The sequence below is a fragment of the Theobroma cacao genome, chromosome 4 (assembly GCF_053813885.1).
Source record: "Theobroma cacao isolate CCN51 chromosome 4, ASM5381388v1, whole genome shotgun sequence".
In the NCBI taxonomy this organism is placed as follows: Eukaryota; Viridiplantae; Streptophyta; class Magnoliopsida; order Malvales; family Malvaceae; genus Theobroma; species Theobroma cacao.
The window spans coordinates 27,176,929-27,201,667 of record NC_142642.1 but is presented as its reverse complement, the minus strand read 5'-3'; the positions used below and the strand labels follow the sequence as shown (position 1 = coordinate 27,201,667).

The 24,739-nt window shown below is 34.1% G+C and overlaps 3 protein-coding genes across 6 annotated transcripts; 2 read left to right on the top strand and 1 right to left on the bottom strand.

Moving 5' to 3' along the window:
- The first annotated feature begins 214 nt into the window (after positions 1-214).
- On the top strand, positions 215-6,304 carry LOC18601779 (O-fucosyltransferase family protein). Of its 2 annotated transcripts, none has more exons than XM_018120265.2 (10): positions 215-552; positions 928-1,012; positions 1,893-1,963; positions 2,053-2,141; positions 2,262-2,505; positions 3,185-3,297; positions 3,376-3,466; positions 3,580-3,708; positions 4,058-4,608; positions 5,476-6,304. In XM_018120265.2, the coding sequence occupies exons 1-10, from the start codon at positions 358-360 to the stop codon at positions 5,936-5,938; spliced, it is 2,031 nt and encodes a 676-aa protein (XP_017975754.1). In that variant the 5' UTR covers positions 215-357; the 3' UTR covers positions 5,939-6,304. The 2 variants fall into 2 exon arrangements, with proteins under 2 accessions (XP_017975754.1, XP_007032900.2); XM_007032838.3 differs by having other exon boundaries at positions 1,890-1,963.
- Positions 6,305-10,666: 4,362 nt separating this feature from the next.
- LOC18601778 (transcription factor BIM2-like) lies at positions 10,667-15,007 on the top strand. Of its 3 annotated transcripts, XM_007032835.3 has the most exons (8): positions 10,670-10,934; positions 11,032-11,134; positions 12,526-12,595; positions 12,725-12,820; positions 13,262-13,325; positions 13,404-13,686; positions 14,286-14,415; positions 14,606-15,007. In XM_007032835.3, exons 1-8 carry the CDS (start codon positions 10,865-10,867, stop codon positions 14,714-14,716), a joined length of 927 nt encoding a protein of 308 aa, XP_007032897.2. In that variant the 5' UTR covers positions 10,670-10,864; the 3' UTR covers positions 14,717-15,007. The 3 variants fall into 3 exon arrangements, with proteins under 3 accessions (XP_088662085.1, XP_007032897.2, XP_017975865.2); XM_088805959.1 differs by having other exon boundaries at positions 10,667-10,934; positions 13,262-13,686; positions 14,317-14,415; XM_018120376.2 differs by having other exon boundaries at positions 10,671-10,934; positions 13,262-13,686.
- A 2,214-nt stretch (positions 15,008-17,221) lies between these two features.
- LOC18601777 (rhamnogalacturonan I rhamnosyltransferase 1) lies at positions 17,222-20,844 on the bottom strand. Its single transcript, XM_007032832.3, has 8 exons — positions 19,808-20,844; positions 19,311-19,378; positions 19,083-19,171; positions 18,820-18,985; positions 18,433-18,722; positions 18,137-18,341; positions 17,900-18,057; positions 17,222-17,690 (listed from the first exon to the last, which is right to left on the bottom strand). Exons 1-8 carry the CDS (start codon positions 20,118-20,120, stop codon positions 17,444-17,446), a joined length of 1,536 nt encoding a protein of 511 aa, XP_007032894.2. The 5' UTR covers positions 20,121-20,844; the 3' UTR covers positions 17,222-17,443.
- Positions 20,845-24,739: the final 3,895 nt, after the last annotated feature.

The following is a 24,739-nucleotide window of genomic DNA, read 5'->3' as shown; positions in this document are numbered from 1 at the left end:
ATTACCGTTCCATTTGAGATAAGGAACGAAGGACAAAATCTTCATAATAATTCAGTGCACGCGCGGAAGAAGAGAGTGGACCGGTAACTGTAAGAAAATCTTTCCATGTATTAGCATGTCTGACCTCTCATAAGTTACAACTCAACACCCCCTGTTACTTCAGTTTTTTTTTTTAATTTTTTTTACTACAAAACATGTTCTTACACGTGTTCACACACGCTCTTTCTCTTTCTCTCTCTCTTGCTCTGTCTCTTGACTTTCTTCTACTGACTCCTCCATTCCCTTCTGTTTCCTTTTCTTGAAGCTTTCATTTGTAGAGAGAGAAGACATACCATTGGGCTTTGGAAAGAGAGAGAAATGAAAGAAGGGAAAGCCTTTCTGAAGTCTAGAATGAAATGGGTTGGCTTAGTTGGTTTAGTTTTATCTGCTTTTTCACTCTTTGTACACTTTTTGCTAGCTAGATTCACTGAAGATGGCTTCTCAGAATACCAGTCATCAATAACAGTCTTCTCTTGGAGACCTATTTTTGAAACTTCAGACCTTTCAAGAACGGTAATGTGCACAGTTTTAGGCTTTCAATATCTCATTTTCTTGGTTTTAAATTTTGCTTCTTTTTTATTTTACACGTTTTGCTTTCTGCTCATTGGTTGTTTTTCTTAAAGCTTTTTGCTTTTGGTTTCCTGTTTTAGGACATGTGGATTTGGTTTTAGTGTTCTTTGGGAGTTTTGTTTGGATCCATTTCGGTTCCTGAGGATGCCCATATTAATGTTATTTGTTTGTTTCATGAAGATAAGCTGGAATTTGTATTTTGGATCCAGTTTGATTTGGTTTTAAATTTGTTTTGGTAATTTTAAAGCCAATTCTTTCTGTTAGATTTTATTTAACAATTATGGCTTCTTATGTTTTTCTTTTTATCTGTTGATGCAGAGCCCATTGTATAGAAGACTATGGCGTCCAGTGGGGCAATTGGAATCTCTACACCCAGATGCAAATCCTAGAGGATACTATGCAGGTTAGTCCTCATTTGCATATCCTAGAGCAAATCCTAGAGGATACCAGTTTATTTTGAAAAAAAAACAAAGGTTAGCTCTCATTTGTTTTTTCCAAGAACTTGAGTCAGAAGGTGAAATTCATGAAAATTTGCATATTTTCCATCCGTAAAATCTAGTTAATAGAGGTTTAAGTTAAAGTTTCTAACATTGAGTGATTAGGATTTGGAACCTGTTATTATCATTCTTTTATCAGGATCCTTTAAATGCGTGGTCCCTGTTTCTTCCTTAAATTTTTCAGTGACTGCTAACCATTTTCTTTAGGCAATTGCAATGATGAAAGATTTGAAACTTCTTGACATTAGTGGGATTTGAAGGACTAAAAATAGCATAAATTAATTAAAATTAGTGTGCTAGAATATGCGGGCAGATTAAATAGAAAGTTGTGGATGACTGGCCCTTCACGTTCCTTAGAGTTTGCCTTGTCTTTTAATTCGACCCCCTGACTTGTAAACTGCTTTATAGTTGCAACCTATGAACTTGGAGTTTTATTGAGCATCATGTAACTTTAAAAGTGGTCATTAGAACTGTGCTATTTGATGCGTCATGACTAATAGTTCTTAATATTTGTTTCCTATTGGGACTTTCTTGCTTAAGTTAGCATCATATTGATGAATTTGTTGGTACATCTCTATGCAAACAAAATCTCTGATTAATCATGTCTTTGTATCTATTTGGAGTTGCATTTTTTAATTCCCCTTTTCAAAAACATAGAATTATTGGTTCCTCAGTTGTTTTACTTGTAAGGCTCCAATAGTTGTTTTTCTTATCCTTTTTCTGCCAGAAATGTATATACATATGTTGAGGATTAACGCATTTCTATACGCAACATGCTTATAGCAGGTCCTAGTGCTCAGACAAATGGGTACATTTTTGTCAGAATTCAAGGTGGTTTCCATGAGATTAGGAGCTCGGTAAGGATGCTGTGTTCAAATTGCCTAATTGCAGATGCAATTTTCCATTATACGTAAATGGGGTTGTAATATTTTTCATAATCTTTTAGATATGTGATGTGGTTGCGGTTTCTCGGTTTCTTAATGCTACTTTAGTTACTCCAGAGATTCAACAAACAACAAGCAAGAAGGGAATCAGGTCCTTTTAGTTTTGTATAATTGTTACAATTTTCAATTTTTATTTGGAGTTAAATCATGACTATTCAGTGTATCAATAATTATTCTATGTCAACTAATTTCTGTGATATGTTCAATGCAGCTCACAGTTCAAGAGTTTTGCATACCTCTATAATGAGGATCAATTTATGGCAGCTCTAGCAAAAGATGTTAACATTGTGAAAACCCTTCCTAAAAGTCTTAAATCAGCAAGGAGAAATAAGGAGATCCCAGTGTTTAGAGTGCCATACTCAGCTTCACCATATTATTATTTGCACAATGTGCTCCCTGTTTTGATCAAGCATTCTGTAGTTGAAATAGTTGTTTCTGATGGTGGATGCTTGCAGGTGATGAGACTTGCCAATTTTCTGTGGACCCTGTGACTTGAATTTTAAACTTTTTTCTTTTTTGTTAGATTAACTTTTCGAACTTTGTATGTCCAAAAATTATAGTTAGACTCATGTTTCTTATTGCTAAATGATGCATACATTTTTTTTGGCACCAAATTGGTTCTTGGTTTCTTAATTTGGATTGATATCTATCAACTTATCATTATTGTTTGGTGTTTCTCTAATATGTTTGATATCGAATTCTGGAGTTTGAATCTTGGGTACTTGCATTCTTAGAAATGTTAGGCCTGTGTTTATGTTATGTGTCAAGTCCATATCAAGACCATAAACTTTCTCTTTATAATGCCAGAAGAAATTCCTAAAGAATTGTAGCAAGTTGTTGCTTAGATTTGTGTGTAGTGAAGAATGGCTGATGTTGCTTTGCATGTTAGATTTTAACAACCCCATTTGCCCCACTTTTTAATGCTCATCCTATTGTATGACTGTTTTTGAAAGTCTCTTACACGAATATTCTTTTGTGCTTCTGAGATCTTATGATGAAGAGTTAAGACTAATGGGAATCTTGCAGCCTTGAAGTTAAAATACCCTTCATTACACATAGTTATTCTATCATATAAAAATTTTAATTTCTTTATGCATTTATAATTGTTGCCAATGTCTTCTGTATCTGATCCAGGCCATTCTTCCACCACATCTTGAAGAGTATCAAAGACTCAGATGTAGGGTTGCTTTTCACGCCCTTAGGTTCCGAGAGGATGTTCAGGAACTGGCAACTAAGATTTTGCATAGGTAAATAACTGGCCATGGTTATAAATTGTACTATCATTTCCTCTGGCTTTTTTTGCTAATTTTGTTTTATCAATTAAGGTTACGTGCTCCTGGACGACCATTTATTGCCTTTGATCCTGGGATGACAAGAGATGCTTTAGCCTATCATGGTTGTTCTGAACTCTTCCAGGTACCTGCTTTAAACTCTGAAAGGCACCATTGGTGCTTTTACTCTCTGAACCTGTTATTGCATATCTTGTCCATCATTTGACACATTTTTTCTCTTTTGGAGCTTCCCCCAAGGATGTGCATACTGAGCTCATTCAGCACAGAAGATCTTGGATGAGAAAACGTGGGATAATAAAGGGGCAGATATCTGTAAATTCTGCAAAACAACGCCTCAAGGGTTCATGTCCATTAACGCCAGAAGAGGTACGGAACTATGAGTATAGTAATTTTCAATTGGTGAACTTCATTTGTTTATGAAGCTTCAGTTTGATGCTTTTTCTTATTGTTTGAGATCAGAAATGCCAATTTACCATCTGACCTTAGAAGTTGCCTCTTGCACTTAATTTATGGTGTGGAGAGGAGTTAGGTTATGATTTTTAACTGGTAGAGATTTTATAAAGGCAGGACAAATTTTAAAGTAGGTTTGTCATTGTGACTGGGTTAAAAACAGCCTGTGGTAATTGGTTCTACGGTTCCTAACTGGCTAATTATTGTAGCCATTCCATTTGATAAAAAATGGCTTGAGGTTGAAAAATCACTTGTCTTTCTACAGGTTGGTATTCTTCTTCGTGCTTATGGATACTCATGGGACACAATCATATATGTGTCTGGAGGAGAAGTTTTTGGAGGCCAAAGGACATTGATCCCTCTTCATGGAATGTTTGAAAATGTTGTTGATAGGACTTCCCTCAGCACAGTTTGGGAGCTCAGTAGAATTTATGGCCGTGAGGTTAACCTTGAGGAAAATTACCCAAAGGCCCCACCATCTGCTCAGGTTGAAATGAAGCTTGATGCGTGGAAAAACTCTGGTCCTCGTCCTCGTCCTCTTCCACCTCCTCCTGCCAAACCAAAGACTTACAATATTGAAGGGTGGTGGGGTTGGGTGGCTGAGAGTGATAATGAGCCTGAAAGTACAGTTGTAGAGTTGAGGACTAATGCCCATAAATTACTATGGGAAGCAATAGATTATATTGTTTCTGTTGAAGCTGATGTTTTCATCCCTGGATTTGATCGTGATGGTAAGGGACATCCAAATTTTGCCAGTCTGGTTATGGGACACAGATTGTATCAATCAGCTGCATCTAAAACATACAGGCCAGACAGGTAAACATCTTTGACTAGACATGCTTGCAAATTAGTGTTACAGATCTATATTTTATATTTTTTGGCCAATCACAGATGTATAATTTAGTTGTATGTTATTTTCATAAAAGATAATGATGGTCTTGGAGTCAAATTTGCTTTTTAACTTCTATTAGTAATCAGGCTCATGTTCTACCACAATCTGTTGGATATACTGATTAGTCAATGAGATAGGTCATGGGAGGTTACATGTTATGCTAGTTGAATGATTAATTACTTGATGCCACAAAATTATATCCGTCTGCATACCATATTTTTGGTTTGTGGTTTATCTCATATCTCCTATACCACAGAAGGAGAACTATTTAGCCTAGAAGCTTAAATTGAATAAGCAAGGGCTCAATAAATGGTTTTTTATTCTGATAATACAGTTTTTGATTCTCTAAAGCTCTCTAAAGTTCTTCTATTCTATCCTTTCATCCACTCCTTATGCTAATCTTTTTCTTAATTCAATGGTTTCCATTGTTAGTTGGATGGCATATATAACTCCATCTGTCTCAGGGGAATCTTTCTATTCCATAACTTATATCCTGATTATTTGAAAATTAAGCAACATATGGGTTGCATAACCATTTATAAATACTTGTTGATCATCCTGATATAAAGACAAAAGCTCACTTCGTATGGAGTTTGAACTAATTTGTGACTGTGTGTAGTAGCGTAATTGGCACTTGCATATTCTGTAGTAATAATAGAATTGCTTCTCAACTATATCTCTTTTTCCTTTATGTTTGGAAGTCTTCTCAGTGGCCAACTGAAAGGTGTTCTCTCCTTTTAACCTTTCTTTGTGCTCTCAACATGTTCTGATCGTATGCTCTTTGAACATAGGAAAGAAGTTGTTAGGCTTTTGGAAGAAATCCGTGGCCACATATATCATGCAAACCATACCTGGTTAACAACAATACGCAGGCATTTGCGGAGCTCTTTAATTGATGGACTGATCGAAGCATCAAATAAGTCAAAGTCTTCAACTTTTCTTTCACATCCGGTCCCCGAATGTTCTTGCTTGAGACTTGATTCTGGTGAAACATCATCTAATTCTTCAAGTAATACAGCGCACTTGCAAGTTCAGACTGCTCTTGGAGTCGTACATCGTTGCCCTGTTTGGATGGATGGTGAAAGAAGTTCAAGCTCAAAAGAAAAGGAAAATGAAGAGGATATTGATGAAAATGATCCATCATCATCTGGATTGTTTTTTCAGCACAGTGGAAGTCAGGATGTTGGAGGTGAAGATATAAACCTCAAAGAAGAATCACAATTTGAAGATCAAGAAGAAGATGGTGGGGATTGACGATAGGAGCTTATAACTTTTGGTCAAGTTCCTAAATTGCAGCGTGTTGCAGTGTCAATGTACATAGATATAGCCTCTACTGCTAACTTGCAGTAAGCAAGAAATCTTGAAGTCTGATTCAAGATGGAGAAGCAAGGTTCCTAACAGCAAATTCTCAAACTCATTGACTTAAGCCTGTAAGTTTAGCTCACCCTTTCTCAGATCCATCGGATGTGATATTTAACTTATTCACGCAGTAGTGGATCATATAATTCTAGCCTCGTCAGAAAAAGCTATAGTGCCTCTCTTTATGTAAGCCTGCAACCAATTTTGACTAGTCTTAGCTTGTTTTCGTAATGGAAAAACATAAATTTTGTTTATCTATCTCAGGAAATTCTCAAAATTTTTAAGGGATTTTCATGCTTGAAATTTATGTAACAGGATTAAGAACAAAATTAGGCAGGCGTCTCTGTTTAGTCCATTATTAAATATACTATTCTTTACCCTTTTGAGATGGATATTGGTTATTGAATATATTAATGCTTGGATTTTGGTTTACCCTTCACTTCCAACTCAGTCAAATATGCTGTCCTATTACTGAGTTCATTTGGTATATATGTGATAATCCTATTAACAGGGAAGCCAAGTTCTGAACCTTTTTCGTAGTATTAGTTCTAAAAGGCAACGAACATATTTTTGTGTCTAGAAAATCATGATTCTGAAATTCTGAATAGGCAATCACCCTTTTGAAACAAAGAAAATCATGCACTATCTATTATCGTGCTCTCAGTGTTGCTTGTGCCTGATTGCTGTTGCAGTCACCTGAGAGTGCAATCTTGATTTTTCAATGTTCAAAAGCTTTACTCCCAAATTCTGATAAAAGAACCAACCAAAGTTAACCCGAATCCAAAATACCCAGTGGCCTCAAATGTATTCAGATACTGTTTTATCATTTGATCCAATGTCCCCCACAGATTTTCCAATCTGAATAAAAAGAACAGCCAAAATATCAAAGTTGCTGTCATGTTGAAGTTTCCTTGGAGTTGCTTTATCAGTAGTACAAACGAAGAGCTTCACACAACTTTATCCACATGCTAAAATTCAGATTGGCAGGAGAATTGACGTTTCAGCAGCCTTGAAGGCTAAGCATGCTACTCTTTTTACCACCCTTGTAAACACAGGTTCCAAGCAACTACAACCTGAAAACCCTGGAACAGCCCGGGGTCAGCAAAGTACCACTGGTCAAAAAAGCCGAGTGGATTTCAACCTCTAGTCAAAATCTGTCTTCAATAATGGAATTCCACGGTCCATACAAAATTAGATTGATCCCCAAGAAAATGTTTCCTTTATAATCCCCCAACATCTCATGGAAGAAACTATCAATCAACCAAACAAAGCGCCACTTAAATTTTCTCCCTTTATTGATTTTCTTTGTTGGGTTTTCTTTTGTTTTGCTTAAAGAGGGGTTAAACAGGCTAGACCAAGATGAGCAAAGATAAGAAGGGGAGCTCGTGTGCCTCATTTTTAAAGTTGTTGCTGTCTTTCCGCTGCCATGCCTACCCAAAATCTGCTGAATTTGACAGCATCAAAAATGCGAAATCAAGTGGCCCTGAGGCTGCAATTTCTGCTGTAGTTAAGCATTTCAGTCATAAAGTACACTTCGGGTAATCCTCTAGCGAACATCACTACTCATGTATAGCTCATGGCTGTTGCAAACTAGCAATCAATACCAAGTCTTAAACACTAAACAGGGCCTCTTGGCTGCAGCACAGGGTTGCTTTTTCTATTCCCATCTCTAGAACTTTGGAGTGTATTTGTTAAAAGGATAACGAAAAACATTTACAACAAATGATCACTTTGGTGGGTAAAGATTTATTTTTGAAGATTTGTATTTTATGTTCAAGAAGCCACCGAGTAAGTGTAAGAGATCAGCAACTTTCATATTATTATGTGCCATATAGAAACATTAAATAAATAAATAAATAAATGTACAATACATTTTACAGTTGGAGTCAGTTAAACACAATTATCAAATTGAATAAAATGAAATAAAGGTAACTAGTGTTATATGTATCTTTGGTAGAAAACTTCAAAGCGAAACAAAGAAAATACATAAAAAAAAAAAAAGAATAAGAAGTAAAACAAAAGGACTTATGATTTAAAGTTTAAACACACAAAAATATAAACAAAAAAGTCCACCCAACTTTATGCGCATGCTGAAATTCAGCATAGAGCATACAATTCATCCTGGAACATAAAGCTTCAGCTTCTTTTAACCTCAAGTATCATGGACGAGACCACTGTCCGTCTGCAACGTGCCGTTTTCAAAATTTAAAGGAAAAACCAGTGATACCATTAAAAGGGTTGCCTCCTTTGTCTCTACGTAGCCCATAAATTATTTTACCAGTCTCCTTTTGTTGACGTTGATTGCACTATTTTTATTTAAGTATAAATGCTCCATTTTGGTTATTAATATATTATTTTTTAATATTATAAAATTATTTCACAATTATTATATAAAAAAGTAACAATGAGTAACTTGAATGAATAAAAGAGTTATATTGTTAGAAAAAAATTGTTAGAAATAAAAAAAATATAAAACAAGTAAAAACAGTAATTGATTTGAGGCGTGATATCACTGTTTTTAAAGATAATTTTTATCTCTTTAAAGTATAAAACTTGAAAAGAGATAAAAAAAAAAAAAACTTAATAAGCTGTGAAAAGCTTAAGAGAAAAAAAGAGGCACAGGAAATTAGCAAAAAAACTTGAGAGAAAAAAAGCTGTGGTATGTGTTGTGAGTGAAGGTATAAGGCGCATTTATACTAAGTAAACGTTGATAAACGTTGGAGGCATTGCAAATCAACAAATCAAAGGTTGGAAAAGCTTTTGCAAATCAACAAATCAAAGGTTGGAAAAGCTTAAAAAAAAAAAAAATTAAAGCCAAGGTTTGATTCAATCTTGTGTATGCGTAAACCCACTTCGTTTTCCTTACTTGCAACAAATTTATAGTTGGTTTTCATATATAAGACATTCATCTTGTATATGTTTTGGTAACGTGGGATGTTTGAACCTTATGAAATACACTATTTTTCAACATATATTACATTGAAAAATAGTAAAAGTAATCCAAAATGAGTGATAGAATTCAAGGAATATAGTTGCACTTTTGAGATGTTTTAAAAATTTGATTTAGTAATTTATATATAAATGTAATTAAGAGGTTTTTTTTACTAATCTTTATTCCAATTACAAGTAATTTTTTTTTAATTTTTTTGAAGAATAAGTGACTACACTTTTAAATATCACCAAATCGATGAAAAAAGTCTATTACCGGTTACACATAATGAGATAATGTTTGTCTCCCCACTATCTGCATCATGAGCTCTTTTTAGTAATCACATTTGAATAACTTTTCTTATTTGATCAATATATAACGAGTTTGTAATAACACTTGTTCTAATCTTTCTCTTTACCACCTCTCAAGTTTCAGCACATTTGATTTTACGTCTCTCCCTATCACAAAATAAAGAACCCTCTACAATAAGATACGTGACATAGCTTACTTTAGCCTAAAACACTTCAAACCCAAAAAGGTAGCATGGAAGAGCATCAATCAACCAAGAAATAGAACACAATCTAACAGTCTCTGTGCGCCGAATATATCTTTGGGGGCCTTGTTTCGTAAATTAATGACCGACTTGGTCTTGGAATTAGACAAAGATAAAAAAAAAAAAAAAAACTATATATTGACTTTAATTATAAATCAACTAAAGCAACTCCCCTTCGCTACTTGTTTCCCTGAGGTGAATATAATACTAGTTAAAAAAGGACAAAGCCACAAAGCTCAAAAGTCTCAACATTTTATTATAAACATTCTTCGGTTTCACCCTTTTTAAGATTTCGGGGGCCGAACCCAAACCATGTTTTATTTATGTGTTCCAATTGGTAAGACAATAATAATAATAATAAAGGTAAAGAAGAGTTGGAATTTGTAATGGTAAGAAAAGGTTAAGAAGAACTTTTGATCATCTTTATACCTAAATCATCAAACTTTTTAAAATATCTGAAATAATCCGTTAATAATGTCATTTATTTTGAGTTAATTTTATTGTTATTCACGGGAATTAATTAGTCTAATTATTCTAGTTATTGTCATTACTCTTTGTATGTTATTACATTGATGTAAAACAGTTTTAAGAAATAATAATTAGTTAATAACCACAATGCATTTGAATTGAAGTTAGGAATAAGGATAAGTTTTTCTTCTTATCAAATGCCTTAAAAAAATTATATTTAAAATGATTGAGCTATATTCAAAGTACCATGAAAGCATAAACACTACATGGACTTTACTTCTTTATTTTATTAAATGAGTAAATTTTAAGCTCGTAAACTCAACTAATTCTATTTTTATTTCTTATAAGATAAACCAAGAAAGCCGATCATTTGGGAAGAAAAAAAAATAGTAAAAAGAATAATAGAATCTCCATTAAAAAAAATAAAAATACTAAAATGCATATATAATTATTAAAATATTCTTTCTCCCAAGTGCGCCTCTTCTTAAACGTCACCAAGCACGCGCACATTAGCACCCACCACTACCATCATAAATTTATAGAATTAATTAATAAAAAAAGTAGCACGACAAAAAAATCAAACCAACAATATTTAAAACAATAAAAACTCGATCAATCAATCCGACATTTTTAAATATCCCCTTTTTCCTCCCATTTTTCTTAGGGCTAAAAAAGAAAAAAAAAAAAAAAATATATATATATATATATATATATATATCCTACTATTTCTCCGTTCCTTCTCTCTGCAAAACCTGACCCGCCTGACTCATTCGAACCTCTCTCCCGGAGCTCCATTTCCCGCCCCGCCGCTCCCTCTCTTTTTTTCCTTGCTGAGAATTTTTATAGATATTTTTTAAAAAAAATTTTAAAAATGGTGAAACCTGTGGCAACGGCTCAGCTTCATCAAGAAGAAGAAGACGAAGATGATTACGAAGATAAAGGTTCTTTTTTTTTTTTTAAGAATTGGAGCAATTGTTGTTATTATTTTTTATAATTTTGTTTTTAATTAAAATGGGATTTTTTTGGGGGTAAAAATAGGGGAAACAGTGAAAGAAGGCAAAGGAAGCGAGCCAAAGGCGAATACGAATCGGTCTAAACATTCTGAGACTGAGCAGCGTAGAAGAAGCAAGATTAATGAAAGGTATAGCCTTCAATTTTTCATTTTTTTTACTATTATGTGTAATTATTTATATAATATTTTGCTTTTCTTTGTTTAATTTTGTATATAAGTTTAAATTGAACGCCAGAAATGAAATGTTTGGATGAATTAGTTATTAATGAGGAGAAATGGTTAGAGCTATATAAATTAGACGGATTTTTTGTGATAATATGGTTAATAAAATGAAGCGGTGAAGAATTAAGGTGGACAAAAGGGTTAATTGTGCAATATTTCTATGTTTTGTTGAGTGGTGTTATCTCATGTTTGGTTAAGTTTGGAGTTGCTGTGGCTTTTTATTCATGTTTGGCCGCTTTGCTTATAGGCCATTTGTTTTAGGTTGGATTGCTTAACAAATACGGAACCTTTTAGTGATAACATTGTTAACTAAAGTAAGCACAATGAACCATTTTTTCGAGGCAGCTTGGTATTATCAGAAAACAGAGCTAAAAGTTTGTTTGAAGTTAGTTCTGCTGTGTTTTAATGACAATATTGTGCCAATAATCAGTTTGAATTCTTTGACATGTTTAAAGCATTCTTATTAATGTTTTGACCTAGTTTTGAACCTTGTGTAAGTTTTCCACTTCAGCTATAGTTTTCTATTTGAATCCTCTTTCAACTTAGGTGACTTTGTAAATTGTTGCAATAGCTAAGGTCTTTGTTTTTCATTATCATTTGGCCGCCTTTAAACTTTTGATACTAGTAGAAATGATAGTTGAATTCTATGATAGAAATGGAAAGAATTATGCTTCTTATTGTTGTTTCAATCCACTTAGTGGGAAATTTTTTGGCTACAACAAATTGAATCACTAGTCATAGGAAAAATGATTTCTTCAAGTTGAAAAAGGAAAAGAGCCAGAAACTGTATGTATTAGGCCAAGCTGCAGAAATTTGATCCGACAGATCATAGCAAGTTTAACAAAAGAAAAAAAAATGTCTTCCACAATGGAATCTGATAAGTGAGGTTTTGAGTAAATTTTAGAGGTGACAATTCAGCAAGTCGGATCAGGTTTAGGTCATTTCTGGTTTTCACTTTTCTGGTCGTTTTAGGATTGATTTTTGCCAAGTTCGAATATTAACCTTTTGAGTAAATTCATGTTGGGTTTCAGCAGGTTTTTAGGTTCAGGTCAGCTTTTGTCACAATTGATTTTGAGTTAGGATGGCAGTTTGGTCTCGCCGGCCTGGGCTATTTCACATTTGGTCCTTTTGAGTTTGGGTTGTTGATGTTTCAAATAAATTCTGGTTGGGTTTTGGATGGGTTGAGCAGGTTTTGTTGGTTGGATAAGCTTTTTCCACCTATTAGTATTTCTCGTGTTTGTTACAAATAGAAGCCAAGGTTGCTCTCATATTTGAAATTGATTATTTTTATGTGGCAGGTTCCAGACTTTGAGAGATCTTATACCTCAAAATGATCAAAAAAGAGACAAGGCTTCTTTTCTGTTAGAGGTCACCACTCTATGATGTTCTTTTCTGTACTACATGCTACATTACATATGTATATACATGCAGAAATATAATATAATATTATTGGTTCCTCTTGAATGGATTTTGAATATCACCTACTTTTATCTGTAGGTCATCGAGTACATTCAGTTTTTACAGGAAAAGTTGCAAATGTATGAGGGATCTTACCAAGGGTGGAGCCAGGAGCCGACAAAACTGATTCCATGGGTAATATTCTTAATGCTTGATGTTTGGTCCTCTTTATGTGCATGCTGATGTGGATATTTTCCATGAATTTTTACTACTTTTACCTTGATCTGTTGATATCTGTTAATGTTTGAGATTGATGTCTCTAATGCTGCATTATTGGAGATTTAAAATGCTAAAAGCATGGGTGTTGAAAATCTAGTGCATATTATTGAATCTTTATTGGGGACACAGGTTGCTAATCATACATCTAGTAGTTGTGTCCAATAGACAATAGATGAATGCACCCTGTGTTTAGGGCAAGAGGAAAATAAATAGCAAGAGGGTGGATGTTGTTTCTCCTTGGTTAGAACTTGTGTTCATGAGTTGCAACTGGAACTTTCTAAAAATAATAATTTTCTATCACATTACTTTTCATAATTTGAGAGGAAGCTTACTTTTTTTTTGTTGTTATTTGAACAGAGAAATCATGGGCTTCCAGAAAGTTTTATTGATAATTCTCAAGTTATGAAGAATGGATCTAGTTGTGAGAATAATGTCATCATTCCATCAATACTTGCAAATACGCAGAACTCAATTGAATCTGACCTGGGTAATGCTGCAGTTTTCAAAGCACTGGATCATCCCCCTGGGTCAGCTACTTCTGTGGTTAACATGCAGACACAACCGAACACTTTTGCTACTCATGGAAGAGGTAGCATCCCTACACAATCTTTCCATGAGTCTGCTTCTGATTCTGAGAATGTGGTGTATCGACCCCAATTTCAGTCATGGCAAAGTAGAGAGTGTCTAACTCAGAGTGCCGTTCCAAACAATTCAGCAAATGGACAAGAGGACTTGACCATCAGAGATGATTCAGTAGGCTTGTCAAGTGCCTACTCTCAAGGGTGAGCAACTGTCATGTATTTCTTACAAGTCTGTTGCTTTAATTGTCAGAATTTCTCATGGGTAATAATGTGTATTACTTTTCTAGCTTTAATAACTTTGCCTGACCTATTATATCACATGTGGAAACAGTTGCAATCAAAGATTTCCAGCTCTAAAGTCATTGAAAATTAATGCCCATCTGGCCATTATAGTCTTCTAATATTGATGAGTATGCTGGACAGTGAGTCATATAGGATGCAGGCTTTTCATAGAATACCATCTGTTAATTAACAGCATTGATCTTGGATGCTCATGTCTCCACTGAGATTAGGGGCTGGTGTTTCGGAGGTTTACTTACTGCTCATATTTAGTCAATGTCCATAAATTGTGGTGACTAATCTTTATTTTTTTTAATAAGAAACCTTCGTAGTCAAAGTCTTGGCTTGTAATTCTTTGGATTTTGACCTGACATGATGCACAAAATAATGGTATTCTGACAATTTATTTCTCAGATTTTAGAGTTAATGATGTTATTCTGTTTAATCATGGCATTTCTGTGGCATGTCCGTTTAGGTTTTATACATGCTATTAAAGAGCTGGTTTTTTTTGGGTTAAACAGGATATTGAACTCTCTGACTCAAGCACTGCAGTCTTCAGGTGTGGATATGTCACAGGCAAGCATCTCTGTGCAAATTGATGTTGGTAAACGAGTAGCTAGTGGAGTGACTTCTATGGCATCCAGTTCTAAGGTTTAGTTATAATCCCTCCCACTTCTTTGAAAACGTTTCTTCTAGATTAAGTATATCTAAGATTTTTGTTTTCCTGTTCCTCTATCTTCAATTTTCCCTATTCCTCTTGAGCAATGCTTAGAAACTAGGCATGTAACCATTTGCTTCCTTTGTGTTTATTACCATTCTTTTTGTTTTCCTTTTCATCTAGGAGAAAGAAATCCAATATAGAAGCAATCAAATGATGGCACAAACTGGAGCTCATAGCTACACGGAGGAGTCTGATCAGGCTTATAAGAGGCGCAGAACAGGAAAAAGCTAGGTTAATCCTAGTCACTTTCTTTTTCCCCGCTTTTCTTCTTCATTCAGGTTCCTTTATGGTCTGATTGGGGTGCTCATTTTTGCCATGCCATTGGCCACAGATTATTAGGTCTTAAAGACCAAATGTAAATGTTTGTGCTTCTTGGTTTTGCCAGGTCGCATCTATTCTCCTAGGGAGAAAATTGTTACATATTCTTTTATTTGTACTCGTTTGAGACAGAGGCTTCCATGCATATATGAGAAGCTGCTTTATTATTGCTGCTATTATTATTTAATCACAGTGTCTTCCGTATCCCATGTGAAAGCTTTTGGCAACATTTTCTTGTCCGCTGCCCTTCCCCTCCACACCCCCCCCCCCCCCCCCCCCCCCCCCCCTTTTTTTTTTTTTTTGTTTTTGAATGATTTTTGTGTTCTCATCGCCAAGTGTCTCGTGTAGATGTAATAATGATTTCCATTTTGTAATTGCATGAATCACGATTTAGTAACTTGGATTGTATAGGGGAATAATGTCTTTGAAATCCTGCTGTTGCATTTTAAGTTAGACAAGTATAGTATTGTTTGGATGAACTGGAAAAATAGATTCCCGGGGATTGGATGCAATAGAACCGGAGGGCTGCCGGTCTGCCACTTGGTTAAAAAACCATTACCCTTTATTACCACAAGTCAACTTGGCTCATTTATCAAGCAAATTACCTCCTCAAAATGAAGAGATGAAGCTCTGGTAATAATGGTTTAAGAATGGTTTTTGCTTGAAAATGGTTTTCCATGATAAAAATTTATCGAGAAAGATGAGTAAAAGCCGTTGACGATCCCTAAGTTGTGCACATTTCCATGTTACATTCACTTAATTTTACCAAAGTTGCTCATACTTGACAAGTAGAATAGGATGAAGGGATAAAACAGGATTACCCCTTATTTCAAACAAAAAAATAAAAAGATAATTAAATGGCCATCGCATCTGATAGGTCGACATTAATTTAAAAACTAAATAGACAATTTGAACTATGGCACTTATCATCATCATCATCATCATTTTCATCATCGTCTTCATCTTATCTTTTCCATCATGTACCCTCGGAAAAGAAAATGAGGACTTACAAGAGGCTTTTAAACCCAGGATGGGAACTATATCATACGCAAGAAAACAGCATTTAAATATATTTGGGTTGTTGGATATTCATGAAAACTTTGAAACTTTCATTAAGTAAGGGCCACTTTTTAGGCATGGGTTGTGTTGTGTGCGTGGTGCGAAAGCAACTTTGAGCGGCCAGAACGGCCGCACATCTTTGAGTGGGTGCAATTTTAAGAGACTTAGTAGCTATCCATCTATGACCAAAAACTGCTAGGTCCTTAGTGGGGAAGTGGGTGATTTCTTGGATCACCCCACAATGCCAATTTTTCTTGGATCAGTGTCAAGTTCTCTCTTGGATCACTCACTGCCCCTCTATTTCCTCAACTCACCCATTTTCTTATTTGCTTCCTTAACTCTCTCTTTACCACCCAAAGTTTATGTTAAAGGAGGCCCTAGGGGGTTTGAATGATGGGTTGAATTAAAAAATGTGGAATTTCTTGGTGTATGAGTGCATAGTGGGCAATCATTTGGCATTATGGTGTATATTTTTTTTATTTGCATCGTGGAAGATTGGAGCACAACAATGTATTCATTGAATTAAAATCCCTATAATTATGTTTTTGGCAACTAAATAGTATGGTAGAGACATGAGTTTGAGTTGACCCCCAACAATTCAAACTCGCATTTGGCATGTGCATATTTTCCATCATTTTTTTAATTTATCGAGTACATCTTTAGTAATTTAATATATATATATAAAAGAATTTTTAAAAAAATGTATTTGATTATTTAAAACAATGAGGGAATGACATGGTTTATCTGAGTACTCCTAACAACTCCTGAAATGGCATGGCTATACTTGGATCATTTTCCGAATCATTCAGCATATCTTTTGCCGATTTCTTACTTACATCTTGCTGAATTGGGGTTTGTGCATGTATTGAACAATATAGAAATACATATAATCATGTATTGACAACTAACTAATAATGATGGAAAGACATGATTCGGGCTTGTAACAAACTTCGATATGGCAAGTGAACTGATGGGAATTATTTGTTTTGGTCTAAATCAACAGCTGTTAGAATCAAATGGAGAGGAAGGTTTCTTTACTCTTTCCCTTTTGTCCCCCAAAGGAACAGCCATCACTCCTTCATGGATGCCAACAATAATGTTTCTTTGAAAACAAGGAAAGCTTAATAAAATGACAGGAGCCCTTTTGTTTATTCCTTGGAGCAGATGGAATTGGGTATGTATTTGTTAGACATTAATATCCATCATCTCAGGTGGTCTAGAAAATCTTAAACAATGTATATTCACGAGTTAAGTAGGGATAGAAATGTTTGAATTTCCCGCTACAAGTCTGATGCTGACACCAAGAAGGGAAAAAGAAGAACTCTTTGAAGTGCTGCAAACTGATCTTAGGCCTGCAAATTGCAAAGGGTAATTTTCTTTTTTCACTCTATACATGAATGTTGTTATTCAAGAATGTAATAATTATAAATATTCTACGGGTGGTTCTGAAGAAATCCAGGCTCAAGGCCTAAATTGGTCCCCAAAAGCCAGTTATGTGAGCACAAGTAGACGGATGTCTGATAAATACGTATTAAGTACAGAGTGTGATTGAAGATAATCATCTAACTGGCATGATTTGGATCATGTACTTCTCAAAGGTTCATCTAACAGTTGTAGACATTCGTGTGGATTAGAATAAAAGTTATCTTCTTCTTTCGGTCTATCTGGAAGGACATTCCTTTTCTTAGGGCTTCCCATTCTATCAGCATGAGCTTCCTTCACGGTTGAGGAGAACTCATCCCAGCTTAATGATCCATTCTGGTATTGATCTATTAAATTGACCAAAAGCTTTCTCTCTAGTAAGATAGTTTTCTTGAATCCCAAGAATCTGGCATGCGATAAAAAGACAATACCAATATAAATCAGATCAGTTGAACATGCCAATAGCTAAAATATGTGCTAGCATAGAAATGTAATGCTCTCTGAAGTATCTAGCTTCTCATTTTTAAGCAATTAAGTCTAAGGAGAAAGGTTAAGAATATAGTTAAAGAAGAGAATTTTAAGTACAATATTAGGCTACAAGTGTGGATGTATTACCTCCGATGGCCTTCAACGACTTTGGCCATGTTTCCATCATATGTAGGAACAAATATGTCGCTTTCTAAGGAGACTAGATAATCCAATGCAGCCATTTGGGATGAGTGGTTTTGGAAGAATTTCAAGTCTGATGGTCCTAGCAGAGTCTCCTTTCTGACCTGTTGCATAAAGTGGAGCAAAATTGTTAGAGCACACACACATATAGAAGTGAAAAGGTTATTTCTACTCTTTACTGACCAAATTAGGGAAAGCTTCTGCCATAGGAGCCATTCTTCTCTCACCACCATAAATTTCTCCGGCAGCAGTGTAGATTTGAACATTCCGATCAATACCAAGTGCTTTTAATACAAGAGCAGTTTCTTCAGGTGTCAAAGGGCACAAACCTTCTTTCCTTTTCATTTCTGAATTTATAACCTTTTCCTTCCACCAGGGATAAGCATACCTATAGCATTTGATTTGCCATAATTAGTGAAAGGATGACAAAAATTCAGTTTTTCCTTAATTATACCTATTGAAGCAACAAACAGGCTTACCTCATTCTTGTAAGTTCTTCCTCTTCCTCGCTGTTGCAACCATGAGTGCATCCAGAAAAAGCCAACATGTCCATTTCATATCTGAGGTGAAGGACAAGAAAAGGGCCTTTTTCCCTTAAAATCTTGACAACCCTTCTACCCAATTCCTCTATTTGGGAAGTAAATCTCAGTGCATTAAAATTTACACGACAACGCAACTTCTGAATCTCAAGCGGTAGTTCATTATTAGCAAGCCGAGCATCGGTTTTATTCAACTCTACAACTTTGTGCTTTAGCACTAGAGGAAGAATCTGCCAGCAAATACTCCAGAGATTAGTTGCATTACAACAAATAGAAGAAATACAGAAACAAAAAGGCTATTCCAGCTTTAATCCATAGGGAACTAACCTGATGAGCATAATAAGAAATATCAGACCAACTAATGGGTTGCATAGAGAGGAACAGTCCTTGCTCAACTCTTTGCTGAACTCGAGGAGGTAATTCCTTCAATATGCGAACCTCATCTCTCAAGGAAGTGATGAAGTAATCAACATCAAAAATGTCCTGAAACTCACTGCTCATGAACAATCAATTAATTAGAGGACCATTTTGAATTGCAGGGGAGAATTCTAATAATTTTTAATTACCCAAAAAAATTAAAAAATATGTACCTAGGATCATTCCAGAATGAGGTTTTATCTAGTTCTGGGACAATGAGAGTGACATTCAAATATCTGGCAATGGCAACCATGTCACATATCTGCAAAACCGAAGCAGGAGTAAAAAGAAAAGTTAGCAACTGAACAGGAAAGTCATGAGCAAAACATAAATAAAAGAGTGAAAAGGATAACGGAAAAGTCATGAATTGATGCCAAAGACAAAACCGGCTATCTACTCACCGCTGCTCGCATTTGGTTAAGTCCTCCATTGCAGGAAACCATTAGATAACCATTATTCTTATATACCCCTGCAAGAAAACAGTAAGCAAAAATTAGAAGAGTAATAATTAACAACTTAGTTTTGGATATTCTACCTTTTATCAAAAGAAAAAGCAGAACGTCCCCATAATTCGAAAAAGTTTCAATGGCTGAAAAGCCAAGCAAAAGAATCACAGCTAAATTAATATAGGAAAGGGGGAAAAAGATGAATACTAAAAATAAAAAAGTAAAGTCTTTGTTAAGGACTTAAAGGCATCAGTGACAGAAAATTGCCTGTTCACGAGAAAGGGAATCTTATAAAGAAACACCAATTATGGAATAAATGAAAATTATTGAAATAAATTGTGGCATATTTAAGAAATTGAAAACTAAAATCAGATAAGATGGGATTTCTTCATTTACATCGATGCCTTAAAAACATTAGGAATTAACATTGAAACGAGAAGCTAAGTACTTACTTTTTGGTGGGAGAATGACTTTTGGGGGAATAGAAGACAATTCAGCAACCAAAGGCAACTCAGAATGGCTGAAACAAGAAGGCCAACCTTTCAACAATCTTGGACCAAACATCTCCTCCAGTGTCATCAACTGAGCAAAACAAGTCCACAACAATATTGTAGTCATCGCCCTGATCATCCATAGCTTCATTCTAGACCTTGAAACCATTGAATTCTTCAACTTCTCCACTTTCCCTTCTCCAAAAATCTTCATTTTGATTTCCCACTGCTTCCTGTAATCACACTTTCCACTTGTCTCTTCTACCCTACACATTGTAACTTACCATTCCCCTCCGTTCACCTCAATCTCAACTCCACAAAAAACAATTTAGTTAAAAGTTCCCCACTTGATCCAAAAGTTCAAGCTTTTAATTAATATAATGCAAAAACTCTGAAACTTGGTTTATTCTCCCAGCACAAAACAAGGCCAAAAAAAAAAAAGTTATTTCCCACACAAGATAAGGTGATTCCTGAAAACTTTAATTAACTTAATCACCAGCTCCTTGAAACTCTAAACTTCCCTTGATGACCAAAACTTTTGCATTTAAAAAATCAAAGCCTCCGCTTCATAGAAACACCTAAACTTTTCGTCACCGAGAAACAACAACAGCTCCACCAAGCTTACCAAAACCAAAACAGACCCAGATTAAAAAAACCTCTTTTTTGGCAGAAACATTATAAACTCTCCACATACATTATCAAAATAAGCAAAACCCGGAATTGAAATGATTCAGTTTCAACTAAATCTCCACTAGCTCTTATAAAAAAAAAGGGTCTTTTAAAATAACCCAAAAAGTGTGTTTCTTTAGCTTGTGAGAGAATGCTAAAAGGGAAAGCTCAAATGGGCTTCTTGGTTTTCCGGTGAGATTTCCCGACCAGATCCCGGCGAGGACGTCGCCGGTGAACAGCTGAGAAAGAAACCAATGTTTCGAGCTTGAGAGAAAGAGAAGGGCGGGGGGGGGGGGAAGAGAGAGATAGAGAGAGAGAGGAGGTGAGCTTTGAGTTGGGATTTATTAGTAGAAATAATATAAATAAAAGGAAAGCCAGGTGAAGTGGGAAAAGTAAAGCCTGTAATCAAGGCGTCGATGAGTTGGATTTTTACTGTTAAGAAGCTGGGGGACGTGAGGGTTAAAATCTCTTTTCTTATCCTCATTGAATTAGCTACTAAGAATAGTTATTTACTTCTTCAATTTTAGCCTTACCTTCTGACTATTGCTGTTGACAAATCAAGAATCTACTACTAGTAATAAATTTGGGTAACACACTAATATTTTAGCAATTTCTTCTCTTTTATCAAATAAAAATTCTAGACATATAAATCGATTCAATGTGCAAATTATACAATGGATATACATAAACATTGTGTAATATATACTTGGAGAGGGACGAGGCAATTTTGAACTCTACTGTGTAATAAGGATGTTAGATTATTAGTGAATTACACTCAATATAGAATTTGAGTTGTAGTGAATATCTTAAATGATTTTGACTTAGAGATGTTTAATTGAGAAGTTAATTTCCGAATATTATCTTAATTTGACCTTTGTGATAAGGATGTTTAATTTCAATTTATAATGATTTTGAATTGAATTTGATTACAAAGTTTTTTTCTTTAAAATTTATCCTTCAAAACGTTGACAAAAAAAAAAAAAATCAAATTCAACACACTATCGATGAGATCAAGCATAAATTGTTTTACTTAATATTTATTGATTTGCTGTAATTATATACTATGGTTGAGTCAAGTCCGATGGATCCTAGTACTATTTTCGTAGTCAAAATTGTGTATGAAATATAAACTCTAACCGATCCAAATAGATATCAGATAAAAGATTTTCCATATATAGATATATATATATCAAATTGATTTGAATAGTTTACCATGTCAAATTTCACTCTTAAATGCAACTATGTACTAATCCAAAAGTTTTTTATACGCTAGATTTCTGGGTTTTTTTTCCTTGGTTGGAATAAATTTGGGAAGCTTGACCAAATTTAAGGTTTAATAATAAAGGTAAGATCTGTTTCGAAATTTTTGGAAATAGAGTAGCTAAGGTCTCTAAGAACCCTGTGATCACTTAATCAAGGTAATAACTACAAATAATATTGCCTTAAAGAAGGCCCAAATTGAGAAATTGCATGCTTAAAATACACCTGAGTTTGCAGCATACTTGCCTTTGAAATATTTTATCCAATTTTTGTTAACATCAATGACCACAAATGAACATCAAAAGTGGCCCCGAGCTAAAAGAATCCTCCTTTTCAACGTTGTGTTTTTTTCTTCTGAAATGGTAGAAGGATCATAAATCATCAGATGAATGCATTCTCTAATAATTCAAACTTTGGATTTATTTAAAGAGAATGCATTAGCCGCCTAGGCTGATAGTAGTCTAATGGGACAAAAGCCACCAGAACATTGAAAGAGAAAGAGAGAACGTTTTCATATATTTATTTATTATATATGTACTTTCTTCTGTAAAAATCAAAAATAAATAAATTATATCGTCCGTGAGTCAGAGAAAATATGTTATAAGTGTCCAATGTTTAAGATTAATGATAATGACAATGATGAGCTTATGGATAAAATTTGAAGTTAAGATCACTAACTATTAAGAGTTGAGAGGGACAAAAATATCCAATGGAAGTAGCTTATCCTTGCCTCGACGGCAATGTATAAGTATCTTGTCATTCTCTTCTTATTAGACATGTGATAAATACTTTTACCATGATGAATTTTTGCTACAAATTTTGGGCCTCATATGCCTGATCCCATTGCATAATAATGTCCACAAATATTGGATTTTTGAAGTTTTATTATTATCATGTAGAATGATAGTAACCTTTTGAGAAAAAAAGGAAACAAAACTAATGTGTGCGCTTGTTAAATTCATCAAAACTTTGAAGAATTAAGTTTTAAATAAATACATGCAATCTAGAGTCTTTATTTTTCTCAAGAATTTTTAAATGAATTAAATTCTTATCCAACGTTGTTTTTCTTTACATTTATTTTATTAGAAGTCATTGCGGCAAATCAAATTTATACAAATATAAAACATTTCTCTCTTTTTCCTTTTTAAATTATTCAGAGGTGCTTGTGTCACGAGGGATGTTCAGGTATAATTAATTAAATAGCTTCATCACTAAAAGCTTTACCATTAAATTATTTGATAAATGGTTTTCAAAATATTATTGACATAAAAAAGCCATGGTATGTTTGAGAAATTTCACTATTTAATTTTCATGTAAATTACTTAATAAGAAGTTCAATCATGAGATTTGTAGAAGCTGCATTTGTGCCTAAAATCTCTACTTTCCTCTACATATCATATGTAGATAGAAATAAATTTTATTACTATACATGTGGTAAAAGAGATTAAGAGAGACCTTTTTTTGGTGGGTCTTATGTATCAATAAGTGAGAAATTATATGAATTGCCTGCGAAAATTTCATTGTGTGCAGACAAAGTATTAATAGATATGGACAGTGTGCCATCCAAATAAATTATTCCCAACTCCCAACTAAATTAATTATTAGCTTACTTCCATAATGCAATTAATCACGTCTAAAATCTAGGCTTTTTATTTATTTTCTTTTTTGTTTAACCACATATAGGCAGAGAGAACCTTGCTTTAGATAATATCTTCATGAAACTGTTTAGGAAAAGAATGAAAGAAAAAAAAAAGTTAACAACAATAATAAAGCAAGATTAAAACTTCACTACTTTTGAAATAAAATTGGGTAGACAGCATCATTATTAAGGCTAGGTTACCATTTATGGTTTTAGCTTTATAATTTGCATTTTAAGTGATATTTGATGTTACTGTTTTTATTGTTATGTATAACATATGATAGGTTGCATGCATGTTTCAAAATGTTTTCTTGATATAAAAATTTTTTGAATTAAATAATTAAAGACAACTGCTTCTCATCTCATCAATCTAAAATTTAAATATAAATTTTACAGACACGATAATTTAAAATTTCTGAAATTATCTTCGAGACACTCTAATCCGGTACATTTATCATTAAATTACTATTTAATGTACATGTTACCAATTTACAAGATGCTTAGTGGAAACTGATACTTTTTGAACACTACCACAGTAGAAAAGAGTAACAGTGTTGTCTCCACGGAGAAGACAGCATTTGCCTATGTATCAGACCAGTGCACACGTATAGTTGTAGATTGGCCTTGTTTCTTTATTATTTCTTCAGTTGCTAGTGTGGAGTGTCAGTAGTGTTATTGTCTTTATAAGTATTAAATTTTTTGGCATTATGGCAATGACAAACTGTTTCAAACTAAAATCAACCCCTACCCGTGATTATTTGTCTACCAGATTCAACTCTTCCTCGGCAGCCTACAATACTAAATTTTGTACTAATCCATACACACTGTTATGTACTCAATGGATTTGGATCTTTTACAATAATACCAACATTTTATTTATTTATGTATTTTTCTTTTTCTTTTTGGTCCATATGTACAGGCTGTTTTCTTTTTCTTTTTTTGGTGATAATCTATTTCTAAATAGATGGAAATGTGAATGTGATTGATGAAACTACTCATAAAAAATTTTGAGTCATTCGATACCATTGTAAATTTTAGCTTCTAAGGGTTTCAAATGGCCTTCCATCTTAATTTTCTTTTGTTATTTGTTTTTAGTTTTCTATTTTTTTATTGATTTAATTTCTATTTTTTTCTTTTTTTGTTGCCCAAAAAAAAGTAAAAAGCAAAAGTATGGATGAAAGGGATCCTTAAAAATTTTCTTTGGAAATTACCAGAGCAAATTTTAATATGCTTTTTCAACTAAAAAATTTATTGTTTTAAAATCAAATAATATTGCATTTTTTAAAAAAAATATGAAAACCAAAAAATCTGTAAAATAGACTATG

Bases quoted from the DNA above. Each gene is read 5' to 3' on its own strand.
- LOC18601778 (XM_018120376.2), top strand. From the start codon at position 10,865: ATGGTGAAACCTGTGGCAACGGCTCAGCTTCATCAAGAAGAAGAAGAC. The intron at 10,935-11,031 runs GTTCTTTTTTTT...GGGTAAAAATAG, and splicing joins AGATGATTACGAAGATAAAG to GGGAAACAGTGAAAGAAGGC. The intron at 13,687-14,285 runs GTGAGCAACTGT...TGGGTTAAACAG, and splicing joins TCAAGTGCCTACTCTCAAGG to GATATTGAACTCTCTGACTC.
- LOC18601777 (XM_007032832.3), bottom strand. From the start codon at position 20,120: ATGTGTAGGGTAGAAGAGACAAGTGGAAAGTGTGATTACAGGAAGCAG. The intron at 19,172-19,310 runs GTGAGTAGATAG...TCGGTTTTGCAG, and splicing joins TTAACCAAATGCGAGCAGCG to ATATGTGACATGGTTGCCAT. The intron at 18,342-18,432 runs GTAAGCCTGTTT...CAAATGCTATAG, and splicing joins GAAGAACTTACAAGAATGAG to GTATGCTTATCCCTGGTGGA.
- LOC18601779 (XM_007032838.3), top strand. From the start codon at position 358: ATGAAAGAAGGGAAAGCCTTTCTGAAGTCTAGAATGAAATGGGTTGGC. The intron at 1,013-1,889 runs GTTAGTCCTCAT...ACATGCTTATAG, and splicing joins TCCTAGAGGATACTATGCAG to CAGGTCCTAGTGCTCAGACA. The intron at 3,709-4,057 runs GTACGGAACTAT...GTCTTTCTACAG, and splicing joins GTCCATTAACGCCAGAAGAG to GTTGGTATTCTTCTTCGTGC.